Genomic DNA, 20,912 nt, shown 5'->3' with positions numbered 1-20,912 from the left:
AATAAATAATTATAGCCAAAAGAAACCGCTTAAACAGACATGGTAGGAGCTGGGTTAGGCTTACGGGCGCGTTCGATGTTCTGTCGATCGATATTGATTCTACTACACCGGGGTTTTATCTGTCCGACGGGGTGCATCTCTCGGACGTCGGACTAAAGTTTTATTTAGATTCAATGAAGGACATCCTTAAAAACATGTCCAAAACAACCGATCATTTGCGTGACCTAAGGCATCAGAATTTTGGAGGATAAATTTATTTCATTAAATTTATTGTGGCGTAAAATTCTGTCGGTTGGTTGACCGTTGCCACATAAATAGTAATAAGTTTAATATAATAAATCATTTATTGACTAAAAAATAATGACTACTGGATTTGTGACCTCTATCAGCGTTTAGCGTGGCTCCGGTCTCATATCTTTTACATTGGTTTAGAGGTTACAGTCCACCAATTTTTAAATATAGTCAGGAAACGTGTTGTGCAAGTTAGTTTAGTCTTGCATGGCCGTCGGGAAGGTCATTCCTGATATTGTACCATGTGTCAAGGCTAACGTTGTTTTGTCAGAGCCAGTGCCGGCTCCCGAGCTAGTGCCAGCTCGCATAAATATTAGTTTGAGCTATAGAGCCCAGCTCATGTACAACTGTTAGGTTTAACATCTGTGAACAGTTTTTCTTATTTTACATTTACAAGCATTTAGAATGCTTCAACCGGCGGTCTTACGACCGACGGGATTTTACGTCACGCTGCGGCCAAAACTTGCCACTACTTAGGTTTTTGATAAATATGGTTCATACATATGTAGATATGTATGTGTCTAAAGGTTTCCATCAACAAAAGTAAACATATATCCACGTTTTGTTAGTTTTTATTTCGTGTGTAATAATTTTGTTAATATTAAAATTTTGTGGTAAAATTGTCATGTGTGCTCACTGAATAATGTTTTAAACAAGAGTACACAGTAAATAATTTACTATCAAATACTATTGATGCAAATACATATAATATAACATGTCAAGTGACAAAGAGTGGCGATATCAGTGCTTGTTAATGATTTGGTTTGTGATCAGACAAATTTAAATAAAAAATAACTAGAAACAACGGAATTTGACGAAATCAGATTACAGTATATAAAATTACTTTTCAATTAATTACAAGGTATATAACTATTAATGTATCACTTCTACTTTGGTTGAAAATTCAAGTTTTAAATTTTCCTCAATAGTTTCAACACAGTTATAGATCCGTGGTTTGGACTAAATGTATTGACTGGCAAGCCATTCAATTATTGATACTAACATAGAATGTACTTCTGATGTTTTCTTACAAGAAGTAGTATATATATGCTTTGATTTCCTAAATAAAATTTCTACAAACATGTCATCTTTGTCAAGCAGAGCTGTAAGGTAAGGGTTACAGGTTTACCTATTACATGATGCGGATGAGGTAGAGCTAACTAGAACACACTTTCTTTCTTCAAGTCTTCATATATCCTCAATCTCAAGATTGTTTTGAACCACCATCACATGAATCTGCCAGACCAGCGACATGTGAAAAGTCCAATATCACAGATGCAAGGGTCATTTTGGCCCCAAAATGACCTGCCCAGAATTGTGTGTCCTTGCCCTCATGGTAAAAACCTACATATCGTATGCCCGTAGGATAGTCAGTGAACGTATGCTTGGCCTGAAATGGAGGGACAGAAAGTAAACATTTCGGTCTGAAAATATTTACGTCAGGGCATTGGTAGTAGTGCAAACATTGTACGAAGCAATGCATTCCATAAGTAAAAAAATCTATAATTGGCTAACTCCAATTTAATGTCCAGTACATAACTATTTTCTTCAAGAAATGACTTTCACTGGGTGTTAGTGAAAGACCTAATAGCTCTCACCTGAAACCAAGCTCTGCCTGACGGTAAAGTTTCTTTAAAAGAGTATCTGCAGTTGGTATCTTTTGATGAAGCTGACCAAAACTCCCCTGTCTTCTCTGACAGGAGAACTACCTTCATCTTGTACACAGCCCCACAGTCAAACCGAGCAGCATACCTGCCAATACCATGGTGTTATATTTTCTAAGACTATTGAGTTACTTTCATAAACATACAATTATACAAAACAGAATTCTATATACTAAAGTTAAATATAAACATAAACAGCGATGGAAGAGTGCTGCACCATATCCTGCTCTTATGGAGATCAGTATGAAATGCTTAATACAGACAAATATATTTTTTTGAACCTGCAATAATGAACAGTTCTGAGAAAGAATGCTCTTTAACCTTGAATTGATTGTTGAAAAGTTGACCCACCTATATATCAAAATTGCATGCTACATGCCCTTTTCTCATTCAAGCTGTTTAATTTAATAAATTCCCAAGGCCACTTGCATGGCCAAGTTACAGCCTGGGTAAGCCCAAATAGAAGGCAAAATGACCCTTGAGTGTGACCTTGACCCTTGACAAACATGTATTTGTCTTGCACACGACGGAATGTCTTCTCCTGGTAATCGTTTGTGCTATGCTATGATATTTAAAAATCCACCTCTGTGCGTATCGCATCAACCTTCTCATTGGGAATACATCCATTCTGCATTCCCTAGCTCACTTTCCCACTCACATTTTTCATATACAAATCTCCAAGCTGACACAAACAATTAAAAAGGTTTTTGCAAAATAACTCTTTGAGTTAAGACTGTTTTGCTAAGCAATGTCTACTAAACTCGTCGGGGTCACTCTTTTTAGAATTGATGTGTCCTGTGCCGTCTTTTAACCATCGGGCTCATCATTGCTTAAGACCTCTCTTGGCGTTATTATCCAAAACCCCACATCCCCAATGATGGTCTTCAGCAGCTGCATCCGAATTGGTGTAAAGGGAGTGCTAGGCATCCTGGGGGTACTAGGTGTAGGCGCGAGAGGAATGTCCTCAAACATAAAATGTCCCTCACTGGAGGCTCCCACCTGGCTTCGAAGTCAGGCAATCTTTCCATGATTTTTTGGTCCCGGTCCTGCTCTAACAACTTTAACTCCTGCATGTTTAAACCCCCTTAAAACTGGGATCATCCAATATGAAATGTGTACACACTGTACAACAGAAAGACATGAATCAACAGATCAACCATTACTTTTTGGCAGATTTTACATGGCACTTTCATTTTTGTGATTGGCTATCAATGAAACCGGTTTTCCTATTATTCTACAGTTTGCATCTGTATGGTACAGTTAGAATATATTGTGTTAATTCTTAAATGATAAAGAATGTGGAGAGGGTGAAGCCAGCTACCCCTTCCTGGGTCTGATTTAAATTACAATATTTTATATATATTATATATATATAGCAGAATTTATGTTTATAGAAGGCAGAGAACCTTATTATTATTCAATGGCTGGAAATATAGGTTATAATCTAAGTGAAATCAAACTACTAGTAAAATTGATGTAATGACTGACCACTCAGACACATGTATTGCTGGCCGGATGTGGTCCAACACATATTCACTGCAGCCTGCGGCCATTAGGTCTACCACCTGGTACTTGGCACATTTGCCATATGAGGATACCCAGCATCCAACCGTACCTGTAAAAATAACATGACAAATGAAGACAAGACAGCTTTCAGTCAAAGCAATGCATTCATAGTTTATCATACTATAAAGTAGTTTATTTAATTTTTACTGCTGTTTTTCAACCCAAATCAAGAAATACCAAGCAATTTTTACAAAGATTCAACTCTTCTTGCTTATGGTCCCAAAAATAAATCATCAAACCCTTACTTTGTCTGCTTAAAAATGTAATTGAAATCCCTTGCTAAAATTGGCTGTGGAATTGTTGAAAGTAACAAACCTTTGCATTCATCATTGAACCGAGAGACAGGGTCGGATCCAATTGGCTCGGTCTCCATCCTCCAGCCATTCCCACCATTATAGACTACTTGCCATTCCGACAATTCTTTAATACATAAAAGAATTATCAGTAAGTAAAGAAGCTAAGTAACCTGAAATTCATTAAAATAATCAATCTTAAATGCATGGTCCATCTATTTACAAAACATTGGTCAGACATATGTAATTAATTTATACATTTAAACTTTAATATTCTGATTCAAGAAAGCCCATTATTTCCTAACCCTTACAATCATATTAATATTTTAACAGTGAGTTATTTAAATCATTGATTTTAAAAAATAGTTTATGTTCTTTTCATCTGTCCATGTGGTAAAACTATGACATACATACCATTTGGTATGTAAGCTACATTTGCCACACTGATTTACCAATACATATTTTCTCATTTATGTCTTAATAGGATGAAAATATTTGTATTTGCTTGCCTTTCGAAGCATCTGGATTCTTTATTAAATTTCTTTCATATGGATGTTTAATGTAAAGTCTCTTATAATTTTCATCACGGTTGCCTAAATGATCCCAGCAGTGCTGTGAAAAAATCCTGTCTTGAATACATTTTTCCTTCCAAAATGACCTGGATGCAATAGTGTCATGCCACTGTTTGCACACATAGACACAAGACTTCACAAGGTCTCTGGTGGGCACCCTTAACAGAATCTCAAACAAAATGTCATCAGGAAAATTGTTAAGAATCTGAACCCACTTATGTGAGTCACTGGGTTTACTGGATGAAGCCACGCCCATGGTTATCCACCGCTACACTGTAAAGAAAACTAAAATGATTATATAAATAGAACATATGTTTAAAAGGCATAACTCAGACAAGAACACTATGAAGGCCTAGTCATTTTTGTTTTTTACTATGTTTATGCACTTAAATGCTTTGGCTTCTTACAGAGTCATGAATTAACTTCTATAGGCTGAATTAACATGCCAAAAATCAAAAAAGATTCATGTATATAACAGAATCAAGGAAGACATGCTTACTACAAGACTGTTATATGTTTTATTATATTTTGATAATGAATGCCGGATTTTTAAACCAAGTGTTTGCCCAAAATGTGTCACAAGCATTATTAAGAACAAGAGCTGTCATAAACACACGCCAAGTGGCCCCAATTTGGCCTTGTTGAATTTGTATTATATGACGATGGACATAAAGTTGGATGATTTTTGACACACTTTCTGAGATAAGGTCACAGCTGAGACACAAATTATTACCATGAAATCCCTATTTGGTTACCAATGACCACTCAGTTTGATGTTGACCTTTGTGTTGAGAGTACACTTGCTATGCAGGACTCACCTTTTCGTGTCATTCTACGAATATGTGAAGTTTAATTGAAATCCAATTAAAAGTAACAACTTAATAATCCCTAAACCATTTACAATTAAGCATGACCTTGACCTTTGCAGAGGGAGCAATCATGTTATGCGCATATTTGATCATTTTGATTGAAAGATAATTATGACCACTAAGTGTGGCCTTGGCCTTTGAGACAGGAGATTGAATGTTTCTAAGCTGCACCACTATTTTTAAAAGTTGATTAAAATCCAATTAAAAGTGACAAAGTTGCAGCTGAGTCTACAAGATACAAGAATCTTAATTTAAAGTTGGATATGTGTTAACAAGAAACATTAGCTCAATGAGCTATTTCCGACATGAATAACAAACATACATAACATATCAAATAACAATAACAATGAGCTTGTGACCTGGAAATAAAAGTACATATATGTTAAAATGAACACATATTGGAGCATGCATACAAATACAAATAAGAAAATAGGATTAGAGCATCATGAACAGTGATAACACCAACAAGTTTTACCGGCTGTACGGCCAGTCCACACGCACACGGTTCCACTAGTTGATATACCACTGTAAAATGGTTAGTTGTTTCAACAGTATAGCTTAAAGGGTAATCCTATGCATTGAAGTAGCAAAATTGTAAGTAGCAAAATATACAAGGGAATAGCAGCTTTGTACATCAACGTGTAGTTTGTAAAAAAAAAAACACAACAAAAACTTATAATTAATCTAGCATGATAGGAAAAATACTTTGCAAGTATTGCTTAGAGGAGGTATGATATGTATCATGTTATTTTGATATTACACCTATTGGTCACTGCAAAAAAATGTTAATTGAAAAAATTGAAAAAATAAAGTCGTAACACCTAAACAAAATACTTGTCGAAAGAAAAACACACATAGTTGTATGTGTTCAACACAAATTGTTACAATAGAAATCCATTATTTTACCTCTAAGTAATTGCTTTATGAAGCAAAAGCAGGAATGGCAAGTGAAAAACATTCCCAAGCTGCTGTAAAATTCTTGAAGTTTGATCTTAATCTGATTGAAAGTGACATCTTAATCTGATTGAAAGTGACAAAGTAAAACTTATGATACAGTAACAGATCATTATTTCCATGAAATCCCTGTAAGCCTCACTAAACTCTTAAATGTTATCTAAAAATATTACATGTAATACTGTTTGTGTGCTGCTCTACATTATCATGTCTGATTTACAGCTGAGACACAAATTATAACAATGAAATCCCTAAAGGCTTAATTCAGACCTCCAAGTGTGACTTTGATTTTAAAGGGGCACAATATCCAGGTTGATGTGGCGGATCTCACAGTTGTCTTTTGGTAACACACTTGACTGTCAGTCAAGCGGTTGCTGGTTTGAATCCCAGCAGCACCACTCAAAAATACTAATCATCTTCCAGGACAGGTCCCAGGTGACAGTGCTATACACTGGTGCAGGTTAAAGAACCAGGGGCTGACTAATAGGCTGAATGGAATCATTGAAGCATGTCTAATGATAAGGATAAGATCAATATTAAATACTTGGCCAGGGTCATTTGTAGCTAAAACCAGGGTTACATTCTGTCTGTGCACTTAATCTAGTCCACATCAACAGCCCCTTCAGAGCCTTTGAAGATTTTTTATTTGGTGACTCTACGCTAAGAGAATATATTGAATGTCCAAATGTTAAGTAGTTCACTTAATGCCCATTATTGTCGCTAGACTTTAAGGCCGGGTCATAATATCCTACCGGACAGCAATTAAGCCTATTTGGCAGAGAAGGCGTGGTTAATCAGGTTTATGAGGTCTGTTCTGGTCAGCAGTTGTAATTGTAAACATTTACATGGCTGGTGGTGTTATATGATTCTTATAGAGTGGTACAGAAGAATTTGTCCATTGGTTTCTCATTTGAGATTAGATAAATATTTTTAGTCTCATATACCTTGACCAAAACTTCCAGGAATTGCGTAATAATAAGCCATTTGATAGTTTATACCACCCCAGATAATGGATGTTTCTCACATATGGCAGTTACATACTCATACTATGATAGTAAACCTGTAGTAAACAGGAATTGGTAGTGAAATTCAGTTGGCTGCTAGAGGGTCATGAACTTTCAAGATCTGTCAATCAACATTGCTGGGAAATTTGAATTTGTTTGACAGTTATGAAATTTTTTATTTGAAAGTAGTATTTATAACTGTTTGTGATACTTGAATTTCACCAGATATGTATATGATACATTCAATAAACCATCTTGCAGGTTTTAGCAATATATTTGTTTGTTAATTATTTGAATATTTGAAAAAATGTACTGGCAGTCTGTACTAGCAGACAGCTCTGTGAGGTCAAGTGAAGTGGCCATTTTTCTGACTGTCTGCCTTTTATACTATTACCCTGGCTCCAAAACCTCATATGAATAACGATCTTATCTGAACCCTCGCTTAACTGGGTCTTGCTCGAGTTCAAGTATAAAATAACTAAAAATCACCTGATGCTAACTTTTTTTTCGAAATTTTTATGCACCAGTCAATTGTAACCATGGCCTCCCCAGGTCCACCGAATAGGGGGGACTTTGAATGGGTAAGGCCCATTCCCTACTATTTTTGGCACGAAGACAAAACACCGCATTCACTACAGCACTGCGGGGCCACCTGGAAGGTAAAGACAAGGCCCATTTCCACGGCTATCCCCGGCATACCCCCTGACCTGGGAGGGGCCGTGGTTACAACTGTCTGGTGCATTAATGCATTATCATGTTTAACTCATTTGACTTAAATGATAAAACAACAGATTAAAAAAATATTAGCCTTTATAAAAATTTTTTTATTAATATTAAGTACCAAAATATCGCTTTTATTACCTGTGACCAATATTCTTTCTCTCAGAGATAACCCAGGGCTACATTTAGTTTATACAGTAACGGTGGTTTTAAAAATTAAATGTTATTTTTTTTCATTTTTTTTAACAAGAATTAAAACTAAAAATGTTTACAAGTCATTATCAAATACTGTACATAAGAACAACACTGAATAAAAAAATTGAATCAATACATACCTGCTTTTCAGAATCAAAGTATTACAAAATACTCAAGTTACAGATAGAGAAAGTAGATTTTCCCATTAGGGCTATATTCCTTCATCCGTCATTTTTGAGACGGTGTGCAAGCATCTTCTGACACAGACTTTCCAGCTGAAAACGTCAATAGCATGGAATTGCATACTTTTAGGTGTTGTGATTCATCTTTTGAGGAGAAAAATAAATTCAATGACGATAAAAATCAAACACTTTCATCAGAAGAGCAGGTAATGACTCCAAATGTTAATTGTTTTATTTGTAATATATTTTCGCGACCCGTTGTTTTGTGGAGAAAGCTCAGTCTGAATCAGTAATATCAATATCTTGGACAAGTTCGTTAACCAGCCAAATCGCTCAGGTCACTCGAGGGTAATAACCCTGTAACTCAAGAAAAAAGCTAAAATTGGTCTTGTCCACTCATTAAATGAAGCTTTTGTCCAATTACACTCAAATGTGTATTGGTATAAACTAGCCACAGTAATGCGCGTTTTGGGAACTTTTTAACATTTGGATATTCATTTTGTTCCCTAAACGCCACAAGTCAACTGATCCATACCAATGTAAAATCTATTCATCAACTCACTGTTACTCCACATTACTTAAAGCTGCACTCTCACAGAAATACCATTTTTACAACTTTTTTTATTTTTGTCTTCAAAATGGCAAATTTTTGCGTAAATATCTGCAAACCAATGATAAAAGATTGCTGAAAAAAAATCAGATCGCAGATTTTCTTATTTCCGTTTTGAAAATTAATGTTTTATGGCTTAATCCGAAAATGCATAAAACATCATTTTTTTAACTTTAATGCAAGGATCTGCGATCTAAATTTTTGTCAGCAATCTTATATCACTGGTTTCAATAGATTTTCGCAAAAATTGGCTTGTTTCAAGACAAAAAAAAAAAGTTGTCAAAACGTTCAATCTGTGAGAGTGCAGCTTTAACACTTCACTGTTCAATAATTTAAACACAAAAGTTACTCTTAAATTATTTTAGCCAATACCTTTAGCTTATTACACTTAAGTGTTTAATGAAACACAAATGATTAATTTAATTTAGATCAACTTCTGTCAATAAAGCATCCCCATTTTGAAACTATCTAGCAGGTGCCCGTTATCTTTTCGCTCAATATACTTAGCACTGGGATCTGTCATTCTTGGCTAGGAAAACAACAAGTGGGATATAGACGCGTAGAGTCGCCAAAACAAAAATCGTCAAAGACTCTGAGGTGGCTGTTTTATATTGACTAGGTATAAACTATAATGCACCAGTCAATTGTAACCACGCCGCCTCAAAACTTGGCCTTGTCCGCTCAAAAACTAGAAGTCTTTTCCCATTCATCACCAAATTTGGTCAGAATGTGTATGGACGTAATTTCTTGGTCAGGTTTGATAACCAGCCATGTCGCCTTAATCACTCCAGAGTTATTACACTTGAATTGGCAAAAAGTGTATTTACAGTGCCCACTCTCTAAATTTGGCGTAACTTACAACCACTTATCACTAAACTTGATGTCCTAAATTAGGGCGGGCATATTCTGTTGATTTATGTTTTTGCAACCAACCTAAAACCTTGACGGCAGCATCAAAACTTGAGTGTTTAATTCAGTGTAACCCTTAGTACTGCTGTCATGGGGATGAATTTCCATTTTGTTCGAAAAACATTACTCACTGGCAAAGGTCAGAAAGTATGTCAGGCCAGGTAAGCTGCAGTGGCGTAGCTACATATAGGCCTTGTAGGCCCGGACCTACAATTTTTTTTGGGAAATGATAAATTTGAATAACCCAAAAATGCAACAAAAATTAATAGCTGCTCAAACACCCAACAACTCAAAATATTGTTTTATTTTAACATCATTGCAAGATTTATTGAGTGTGTGAAATGTGCATATACATGTAACTGTCCCCAAACTCACATAATATTTATTATAATCATCGGGCCTACACATATTTTAGGCCCTAGCTACGCCCCTGAGCTGAATTGCTAGAAACTTGAAATTTGTAACATGTTTATTTGCTTAAACACCTATTTCTACATATAAATACATATTCAATGGTAACCGTGTTGTACAATAATGAATTAGAAGAAAATAAAAGCAATACAGCAATACAGAATTGACGATTAAATAACCAGTAATCAATGAAAAAATCATGAATATTAGCACACAGTACATTATATACATAGTTCAATGCATAGTATACAAATGATGTACAACATGTATATACATAATGGGTGTTCACCAACGTATAAACAGACAACAGCACATCAATATATTAAAGAAATATTACACACCTCTGAGGGTCACATGACATTATAAGGACCGGCAAGTCAGCCCCCGAAGGTGTATATGGACCGAGGCGTTTAATTGAACAAATCTAATAAAATACTTAGTAAAAAAAATGTCGTTTGAAAATTGCAAGCAGCGCTCGCCAGTTTTATGTCATCAGCGGTCCATATTATATGAATTATATTTTTGGCGTTATCCCGACTGGCCAAAAACATGATATGGACCGCTGACGTAAAAAAAAACTGGATTTTTATTAAAATACATTGATATACAGACCGATCGACTTTATATACACAAAGAAGGGACACATTTATGTAAGGTATAATATTGGTAAATAGTTCATGGGTATATGTTTTAGAGCAATGCATAATAATCTCTGAAAAGGTGAGTTTTCAAATGTTTCTTGAAGATGTTTAGTGACTCACTTTGTTTAAGGCACAGAAGCAGTTTATTCCAAAGCTTAGGGCCAAAAGTACTAAAACATCTGTCACTGAAGGTCTTTTTCTTATTTAAAGGCACAACGTAGCATCCTATTGATGATTCCAAGGATCGTAGTGTGCGTTTTAAATCTTTACTAGGCTAAAGTTCAATAAGGTATTGAGGAGCATTTCCAACAGAACAGTTGTACATATTTTTAAAGTGAGGATCTTAAAATTAATTCTTGCCTTTATGGGTAACCAGTGCAGATCATATAATGCATGTTTTGAACTATCATGCCCACAAACTTTCCTTAGCCTTTGACATCTTAGTGCAGTGACCTCATGGGTTCAAAAGTGAAACAACTTACAGGTAGAAGAAAAGTTTGAGCGATACTGACTTTCTTTATTGAAATAATACTTAAACAAATTAAAGTATTTTTTATTTACAATCCTTTACATAATCCTTGAACATATTCAGACATCCAAATGTTCATTCGGACTACTAAAACTGCATTTAATTTTGTTTGAATGACTCCTAAAATACAAACATATTTCACAGACTGTAACTATTCTCTGTGCTTGCCCTTATAGTAGAACATTATCTACATACAATTAAACAATATTAAAAATAGAAATATACAAGTACCAAGTATCTATGGCTTGTGGTGTTTGAAGTGATTTCTTGGTTAAATCTCATCAGAAACTGATTTTGTAAAGACTATTGTAAATTTATGTAAAATTAGTGTATGATGTGACGTTCTAGATCAAGTGTTATGATATGTAACAGACTTTTGGCATTCATACTCCTTGCAGTCTATTTAATATATACAGTAGCCCATAAATGCAGTCTGTGACTACCAGAAATTGAGGCTGACTCATATTTTTTTTGTTAGTCCGGCAGATGTTTTGGTTGAAAAACCTAGTCCTACTGCAAACTTTTAAGCATAATGCAAATGGGAACATTTTTTCTATGTGTTTCATAGACTCATTTCCAAGCATTTTTACTGTAATGTTTAATTGTATAATTTTTTTTGTCCTACTGTGTGTCAATGTTTTTTTTATTTTTTAGATTGAAGCAGAAGAGTCAGTGAAAAAACAATACACTCATTTCAAACACAGACTGGAAATCGACCATGAGTAAGTTTTAAATGAATCATCTGGAAATCGACTATGAGTAATTTGTAAATGAATCATCTGGAAATCTACCATGAGTAAGTTTTAAATTAATTGGCCGAAAATCGACCATTAGAAAGTTGTAAATGAATAGTCTTGAAATGGACCATGAGTAAGTTGTAAATAAATCATCTGGAAATCGACCATGAGTAATTTGTAAATGAATCATTTGGAAATCGACCATGAGTAACTTATAAATGAATCATCAGGAAATTGACCATGAGTAAGTTATAAACAAAACATCTGGAAATTAACCATAAGTAAGTTGTAAATAGATCATCTGGAAATCGACTATGAGTTAGTTGTTAATGAATCATCTGGAAATCGACCATTAGGAAGTTATTCATTAATCATCTGGAAATCGACAATGAGAAAGATGTAAATGAATAATTTGGAAATCGGCCCTGAGTAAGTTGTAAATAAATCATCTGAAAAAGAGACGCAATAATATCATTCTTTGTTTTTCTAATCAACACATGATTTTTTTAACTATCATACCAGACTTGGTGTGACTGCCCTAAAAATAAAACCTGCATATTTTTTAGACATATATAAGTTTTTTTGCTGGTTGGAACGGTATTGAAAATTATAATATATGTAAATATGTACAAACAATTTTCAATACCGTTCCAACCAGCAAAAAATCTTCTATATGTCTAAAAAATATGTCATATGATTTTTGATTATATCATTTTGTACAATCAAACCCATATCATTATAATTATTTAATTAAATCATATTAGTGTTGCAATTCTCATTGGGTTAAACATAGTAACTTGATAAGTGTTGAATTGCTAACATGCTAATTGTTGAATGGTCGTATTGCCTCTTGTGCAGAGCATATAACACGTATTGACTTGAATTGAAAATACCCATATATATGAAATCACCATATTGACCGAAACTGCTTTAGACAATATATCACAACATCAGGCTGATAAATCATCATATCGAGTTGACCTCAATGGTATGCAGTAATTGTTTAATATGATAACGCTTTTGTTTGTCAAAGCAGTAAGTATATATATTTCCAGGTGTATTTTGCCTGTACTTGACCGAGAAATGCATTCAGCCTTTCTTCAGAAAGGGCTTTCCAACCTGTCATCATCTTATGAGGTACAAACCTTTTCATTGTATCAATATGATCAATCAAATGTAGAAATTACTGATTATCAATAGTTATATCAGAACTAATGGAATTAACTGTAATTAATTAGTTATTGTATCTGTGTCTAAGACTATCAATGTTATAATAAATTGTAATTTATTTCAGTGTTTGGATGCCAGCAGGCCATGGCTGTGTTACTGGATTCTGCATTCTCTGGAACTCTTGGATGAGCCATTAAGTGATGAGACCATATCTCAGTGAGTTGGGTCAGAAATGTCTACATTCAGGGACTTTATGTTCCAGTGCCTAAAACATGTAAAGTGTCTGAAATCAAGAAAATATCTCTACTCTTGAGGCATGGTTATAGTGCATGTAGCAATTCTAATTGATATTGAGACTCAAAAAAAACTAAACAACAAGGTTAAAAACGAGTACAAACATCTAGGTGTACTGTTTCCAACTTTATCTCTATATGCCATATGATGATCAAGTACAAATTACATTATATAATATACAAGTTCATATGTAAGTAAACCTTGAGAAAAAAAAAACAGCACAGCTATTTGTACTTATTATCCTAAGAAAAATATTTTTGTATATAAACTTGTACCATTTTTTTCAGAGTTGCAAAATTCCTTGGAAAGTGTCAGTGTGAAACTGGAGGATTTGCAGGTGGGTATTCTGCAGTCAATATCCATGTACATACTGTTCTGTTTGTTCTGTTTTGTGTTAGTGGTATAAGTTTGAACTACTGGCGTTGATTCAGCCAATAATTTTAAACACATACAGTCACTAATAGTCACCTACTGTTTATGTGTGAAGCTCTATAGGTATGATACTGTTTTTGTGTTTTTTTGTAGGTGGGCCTGGGCAGCATGCCCACCTAGCCCCGACTTATGCTGCTGTGAATGCTCTGTGTATCCTCGGGACAGAAGAAGCATTCCAGATTATTGACAGGTAGGTGGGGACTGTATTAAGTCATGCGATAGAAATGCTTCGATTGCATGATATATTGAAAATGAAAGCTTCATTTGTTAAGGGTCTTGTTGTATGATTTAAGATTTTCTTCATATCTGTTATATTTATGATCACTACCATTGCATGAATGATGTTAGTTTTTCACTTATTTTGTTTCATTTCAAAGTAAAGATCACTTATAAAGTTTATAAGGTTTAATACTTGTGTTGTTACACCACTACTTCTGTAGTATAACCATTCTGTACAAGTTTCATGTATTTCCTGTGTTAAGGGAGAAGCTGTATGACTTCCTGATGAGTATGAGGTCGACACAAGGGGCCTTCAAGATGCACAAGGGCGGGGAAGAGGACATCAGGTATGCACACGCCTCTTATTCTAGCTCACCGCATAGACATCAGTGAAATCAGCTGTGCTGGAAAATTGGCACCCCCCATGCTAGATTACCCACGCGCTGTGATGCAATACTGTTTATTTTTTTAATTATACACTTAAGCATAATTTCAATAGATGATTTTCATAAACCTTAACCTTACAGAAATATAGATTCAAAACAAAACAGAATAACCCTAAAAGACATTTTATTGAAGGAACTTCTTGATGTACACAGTGAATAAAAATTACTTTGCGTCATGACGTTAGTAGAAACATCATCGCACAAACTTTTTGGTGAAATATACAAAAATGCATTTTTCTGTGTCATTCTTTTCACACAAAAGTAATTTAAGGTATGATAGAAAAAATATCAATTGTGTGTCTGGTCTGGATAAAAAAATCAGACCCTCGGGCAAGATGCATAGCCGGTAACTCAGCTAGCCTCGTTACATCGTTATCCTTGTGCATAGGAGTTGTACTCTCACACCATCCTGCACTACTTTCATTGAATACTTTGTCAAAAGATAAATTTAATATACTTCACTCATGGGTACATTACCAGTGTGTAGTCACACAATAAATGTACTATTTGAAGTTATGTCCCTTTATGAAATAAACAACTTATTTATATATAGTTATGATTTTAATCATGTAATAATTACTTTACAGACTTATCCTATAGTTAATTCAAATACAATTTCAGAGGGGCATACTGTGCTGCAAGTGCAGCCAGACTTACTAACATAATGACCCCGGAATTGTTCGATGGAACACCAGAATGGATTGTCAGGTAGGGCTACTTCTTTTGTCTACAAAAAAAAAAAATATTATTGGATGGTAACATAGGTTTGAAGGTAAAAGTTTATTTAAAAAAAAAGTGACTGTCATTTAAATTCAGTTCTATTAAAGTCTGTGAAACAAAAATGATCTTCCAACAGTTTTTCTTGTAATGTGATTCAAGTTAGTTAACCTGATCAAGTGTAAGATAGTGCAAGCATGCATTTATTCAGATTCATTCTTCACCATTGATATCAAATGTATTTGGGTTCATGTAGTGGTATACATTAAGATGACATCTGCTCACTCAAAATAATAGTTTAAACCATACCAAGGGTTTCATGGCCACTCAAAATGGACTACCGGTATGTGACTAGTTTCTACTTTAAAAACAGCTTGACCAGACATTTTTGTGCACAGTGGTCAGAAATTTGCTCAGGGCGAGCAACATTTGATAAGTATATAGAGAGCTGATTTTTTTCTACCTTCTGTACCCTGTGCATAGAAGTGTTGAAACATAATTCATATCAGCTCAAAGTTATTCTCAATGAGAATTCTATATATGTGTATACTTCAACGTTTGCCAGGTGTCAGACATACGAGGGTGGTTTTGCGGGCTGTCCTGGGATGGAGGCCCATGGTGGATATTCATTCTGTGGGCTCGCTGCACTTACACTCCTCAATAAGACCAACCTCTGTGATGTCAAAAATGTTCTGGTATGCACAAAGTTTAGTTTAGTTTGAACTTTTCTCATTGTAAAAGATGAAATCCAATTGAATGTAATACTTGTAATTAAACTTTCGATTTTTTAGTTTCTTTGCCATTAGAATTAAAATTGCATCTTCATTGTTATTTTGTTTTAATCTTATTCCTGCTTAATTAATGTCTGTATGTGTATGTAAAAAATGTATGAAGGTTTTCCATTTATATTCCAGCGTTGGACGGGCAATCGTCAGATGCGTTACGAGGGAGGATTCCAGGGTCGTACGAACAAGCTGGTGGATGGCTGTTACTCCTTTTGGCAGGGTGGAGCCTTCCCCCTCATACACATGATCCTTACCATGCACAGCACCAAGGGTAGGTTGCATAATCTGGAATTTCTGCTTGATTGATCATCTTGCTCTAATACATTTTCAAAGGATTACAATTTATTGTTGATAGAAATGTCATTGCCAACAAACAAAAAACATTATTGTCAATTGAATTCAGTCTATATTACCCATCTATAAATGTTAAGCCAATTGATGACCAAAAAACAACATTGGTTTATAGAAAACCTTGTACACATAACATATTCTGTAAAACATGTCCAGGCAGGAAGAGCTATAATTTCTTGTGTCGGGATAATAATACGGCGTACGAGGTACTTCAGTGAATTATGTCAGCAGTTTTGAAAACCAATATTTATTGCACATTCTGAATGCTTAAATATCCATTGTGTGCTAGATGACAGCAGCCTTAGTACATTTGGAATGCTTAATTTATCCCTTGTGTGCTAGATGACAGCAGCCTGAGTACATTCTGAATGCTTAATTTATCCCTTGTGTGCTAGATGACAGCAGCCTGAGTTCATTCTGAATGCTTTAATTCCTCCCTTGTGTGCTAGATGACAGCAGCCTGAGTTCATTCTGTATGCTTTAATTCCTTCCTTGTGTGCTAGATGACAGCAGCCCGAGTTCATTCTGAATGCTTTAATTCCTCCCTTGTGTGCTAGATGACAGCAGCCTAAGTACATTCTGAATGCTTTAATTCCCCCCTTGTGTGTTACATGGCAGCAGCCTAAGTACATTCTGAATGCTTAATTCCCACCTTGTGTGCTAGATGACAGTAGTCTGAGTATATTCTGAATGCTTTAATTTTCACCTTGTGTGCTAGATGACAGAAGCCTGTGTGCATTCTGAATGCTTAATTCCTCCTTGTGTGCTAGATGACAGCAGCCAGTATATACTCTGATTGCTTAATTCCCCCTTGTGTGCTAGATGTCAGCAGCCTAAGTACATTCTGAATACTTTAATTTCCCCCTTGTGTGCTTGATGACAGCAGCCTGAGTACATTCTGAATGCTTTAATTTCCCCCTTGTGTGCTTGATGTCAGCAGCCTAAGTACATTCTGAATGCTTAATTTCCCCCTTTTGTGCTAGATGTCAGCAGTGTAAGTACATTCTGAATGCTTTAATTCCCCCCTTGTGTGATAGATGATAGTAGCCTAAGTACATTCTGTATGCTTAATTCCACCTTGTGTGCTAGATGACAGCAGCATAAGTACAATCTGAATGCTTAATTCACCCTTGTGTGCTAGATGACTGAATGCTTTAATTTCCCTTTGTTTGCTAGATGACAGCAGCCTTAGTGCATTCTTAATGCTTTAATTTCCCCTTGTTTGCTAGATGACTGCAGCCGAAGTGCATTCTGAATGCTTAAATTTCCACTTGTTTTCTAGATGGCAGCAGCCCAAATTCATTCTGAATGCTTTAATTTCCCCTTGTGTGCTAGATGACAGCAGCCTAAGTGCATTCTGAATGCTTTAATTTCCCCTTGTTTGCTAGATGACAGCAGCCATTGTATATTCTGTTTGCTTTATTTTCCCCTTCTGTGCTAGCTAACAGCAGCCAAAATACATTCTGAATGCTTAATTTCCCCCTACTGACCTAGATGACAGCAGCCTGAGTGCAGAGAGCTGGCTGTTCCATCAGAAGGCCCTGCAGGAGTATGTGCTTGTTTGCTGCCAATACCCCGGCGGGGGTCTCATTGACAAACCTGGCAGGTAAAACATTCTAGAATACTCAACTCAGCCATACATTTATATATGAGTAAGGTTGAGGATCTCTACTCTTTCAAAGAAAGAACCGCAAATTGCAATTTTAATTTGGTTCTTACATATTAATTTGTAGTTTGTAGCCTGAACTGAAGATATATTAAGGCATTAAATTGTTCTGAGGTCATTTTTATTTATTTCTCTTTTCATCAGGTTGAGAATGACACTTCTGGAAATTATATTTCATTTTCAGATATTTTCAATAAAACAATGGAAACTATAGGGACAAGCCAAGTAGCAAAAAATGTAAGGAAGACCCTGTTTAGAGGCACAAAGTCAAATTTTGTGTGCAACTGGACAGTCACAAAGTGATTTTGTATGTACATTGCAGGGCCAGGGACTACTACCATACATGCTACTGTCTGAGTGGACTGTCCATAGCCCAGCATTTCGCAGGTGGAAAACTGAGCCATGTGCTTAATATAGGACATGAAAACAATATAGTAGTAAGTAGATCTATCTTATTGTCAAAGAATGTACTTTTCGGCATATAGAGTTCAGTACATATTTTCGCTTATTCATGTACTTCATTGTCTCGTCCAATCAAAATGTGTATTTCATGGGTGGAGTGAGGATCAATTGGAAGTCCCTGATGTAGAGTCTAACCACTCGGCCATAGCCAACGTGTTGTTGCATAGAAAATCTGAATCTCAAATGATCTGTTGAATTCACATGATCTTTGTAGAGGTGGTACTTTACCTTTTCCTGCTCTATGCATGTTGGTTAACTAATTCTTTAAACCACAAGCACTTTTGATAAGTTTAACTTGAAGGTTACTGGTGTCCTTCAGGTGTTCTTTTTACTTCAGATTATTTTACAGCAAATGTCAAATGTTCAGACACTTAAATAACAGTAGGAAGTACCTTGAAATGAATACCAATGATTTTGGAAATAATTTTAAATTAGGCCTGTTTACCCTGCTTTGGTCATGAATGGCTCATACTCAAACAGACCAGTATGGCTGTTTTTCAGGGTTTACAATTATCAGCTGTAAGAACCCTGATTCTTCTGTTTCTTACCAAAATAGTGCTCAGTCTACGGGACTCGCCCCGGCTACCCATGCCAATGTACATATTATTTTATAACCAGTTATATACTTTATATAATATTATGTGCACTAATTACATGATTATTACATTTCAGCGCCCCACCCACCCAGTGTACAATGTGTGTGTAGACAAGGTTGTCCATGCCGACATGTTCTTCAAACAATTGCCACCACCCAAATCTGCTTCTAAATCACCCAACACATAATACAAAACACCACTTTAAACTCTTTTTTAGCATAATTATCAATTCATGGGCTGTTAAAAATATTGAACAAAAAAAGTGTTACTTTCTTGCTGGTTATACATGTATTTGTCCTTTTAAAATTGGATTACAATCATGGTTGTCTGTAATGGGAAGACAAGACAATACTTTGTCTATCAATTGATTGTAATGTACATTTGTGCCAGTTTTATGATTTAATCATGTAAACAGTAAAAATGTAGCATATTGAATTGGCAAGATAATCACATTAAAATGTGAAATGATAAACAAGCAATGTTTAGAAAATTGCATTTTTGTACGCATCTTTTGATCCTATAGTCTATATTTTGTTACATCTAATGTTAGCAGATATGTGATTTGTAAGTGATATTTGTAAACTATTTACAGTTCATGTGTGTAAGATTGTGCTTCAATTGTATTTCCTCTACTGTTTTAAACTTTTTTTATTAATACAGATTTGTAATCTCTCATATTCATGTACATTACTTTAATCAGGAATAAAATATGAAAATTTCAAGGTGTGTTTGAGACATTGTGCTTCCGTGCACCAAAAACGTTTCAAATAGTGCACCAAAATGATTATGAATAAAATATATTGTGTATGCAAGACATTGTGCCCTTGCAACCAAAAAGTTTAAAGTGGTGCACAATGGCCATATAAGGTTTACAAATATAACATTTATTGTGATCTTTACCTGCAGACTTTAAATTCATTTTTTGTTATTACCAGACTCCTTTGAAGTGTTTGCTTGTTCTTTGAGCATGATATTAATCCAAAGACCATCTATGCTGAAAAACAACTTGCCGTATCTGTCCTGAATCATAATGCCATTCTTTATCACTTACGAGTTTCCCTTGACCTTCAGCAGATAAGCAATGTTGTTTATAGAGCATTGTAAGACAAATGACTTGCACAAGGTATGTTTACTATCTTAGATTCTAGTAAATACAAAGGGTAATAATTCTGCTCCTCGGCACAATATTCTTCTATAACAATCATCTTCACAAGATTGAAGTCCCTCAAATGGTGTATGAGAGTTCTTTACACAAAGTTTCAGGACGAACAGACAAACAAAAGCAACTCTACATTCTTAGCTCAAAATTGTGAGGGCATAAATTACTTAATCTGGAAATGTATGAGACAAACATGATGAGGTGTCGTTTTCTTTCCAATGGGATCCTTGGTTTCTATTCCCTGTAAGGGGACCTGTTTTTGTCCTTTTGTAAATTTTTTACGAGCACCATAGCTGATTTCTACCCACAATGTTTGACAATTTAAATACTACCTTTAAGAGTTTCAAAATTCAAAGCAATATGTGTTTAGCTATTTCCATTTTGCCAAATTTTTATCAAATGTTCAAAGGGCAAACAACTGTTGCTGAGGTGCAAAATAAATAAATTTACCGTCATAATATTACACCA

At 35.1% G+C, this 20,912-nt stretch overlaps 2 protein-coding genes across 3 annotated transcripts; one reads left to right on the top strand and one right to left on the bottom strand.

The window, feature by feature from the left end:
* Nucleotides 1–847: 847 nt before the first annotated feature.
* On the bottom strand, nucleotides 848–8,410 carry LOC128209140 (F-box only protein 6-like). The gene is made up of 6 exons (XM_052913036.1): nucleotides 8,269–8,410; nucleotides 4,324–4,659; nucleotides 3,837–3,941; nucleotides 3,444–3,570; nucleotides 1,890–2,043; nucleotides 848–1,681 (listed from the first exon to the last, which is right to left on the bottom strand). Exons 2-6 carry the CDS (start codon nucleotides 4,640–4,642, stop codon nucleotides 1,496–1,498), a joined length of 891 nt encoding a protein of 296 aa, XP_052768996.1. The 5' UTR covers nucleotides 4,643–4,659; nucleotides 8,269–8,410; the 3' UTR covers nucleotides 848–1,495.
* On the top strand, nucleotides 8,345–20,007 carry LOC128209139 (protein farnesyltransferase subunit beta-like). Of its 2 annotated transcripts, XM_052913034.1 has the most exons (13): nucleotides 8,345–8,516; nucleotides 12,065–12,132; nucleotides 13,203–13,284; nucleotides 13,442–13,533; nucleotides 13,899–13,948; nucleotides 14,137–14,233; nucleotides 14,526–14,609; nucleotides 15,330–15,416; nucleotides 15,991–16,120; nucleotides 16,340–16,481; nucleotides 18,056–18,167; nucleotides 18,550–18,664; nucleotides 19,362–20,007. In XM_052913034.1, exons 1-13 carry the CDS (start codon nucleotides 8,421–8,423, stop codon nucleotides 19,470–19,472), a joined length of 1,266 nt encoding a protein of 421 aa, XP_052768994.1. In that variant the 5' UTR covers nucleotides 8,345–8,420; the 3' UTR covers nucleotides 19,473–20,007. The 2 variants fall into 2 exon arrangements, with proteins under 2 accessions (XP_052768994.1, XP_052768995.1); XM_052913035.1 differs by lacking the exons at nucleotides 8,345–8,516; nucleotides 12,065–12,132 and adding an exon at nucleotides 12,314–12,354.
* The last annotated feature ends 905 nt before the right edge of the window (nucleotides 20,008–20,912 follow it).

This window comes from Mya arenaria, chromosome 11 (genome assembly GCF_026914265.1).
Source record: "Mya arenaria isolate MELC-2E11 chromosome 11, ASM2691426v1".
Taxonomy (NCBI): Eukaryota; Metazoa; Mollusca; class Bivalvia; order Myida; family Myidae; genus Mya; species Mya arenaria.
Note: the sequence above shows the minus strand (reverse complement) of the source record. Positions and strands in the feature narration are given on the sequence as shown.

What these genes read in the sequence shown, in the direction of transcription:
- LOC128209140 (XM_052913036.1), bottom strand. Translation starts at nt 4,642, where the DNA reads ATGGGCGTGGCTTCATCCAGTAAACCCAGTGACTCACATAAGTGGGTT. An exon ending in GCAATACATGTGTCTGAGTG is followed by an intron (nt 2,044 to 3,443) that starts GTCAGTCATTAC and finishes TGGTATTGGCAG; the next exon opens with GTATGCTGCTCGGTTTGACT. An exon ending in CAGGCAGAGCTTGGTTTCAG is followed by an intron (nt 1,682 to 1,889) that starts GTGAGAGCTATT and finishes CCTCCATTTCAG; the next exon opens with GCCAAGCATACGTTCACTGA.
- LOC128209139 (XM_052913034.1), top strand. Translation starts at nt 8,421, where the DNA reads ATGGAATTGCATACTTTTAGGTGTTGTGATTCATCTTTTGAGGAGAAA. An exon ending in GCATTCCAGATTATTGACAG is followed by an intron (nt 14,234 to 14,525) that starts GTAGGTGGGGAC and finishes TCCTGTGTTAAG; the next exon opens with GGAGAAGCTGTATGACTTCC. An exon ending in GGCGGGGAAGAGGACATCAG is followed by an intron (nt 14,610 to 15,329) that starts GTATGCACACGC and finishes ATACAATTTCAG; the next exon opens with AGGGGCATACTGTGCTGCAA.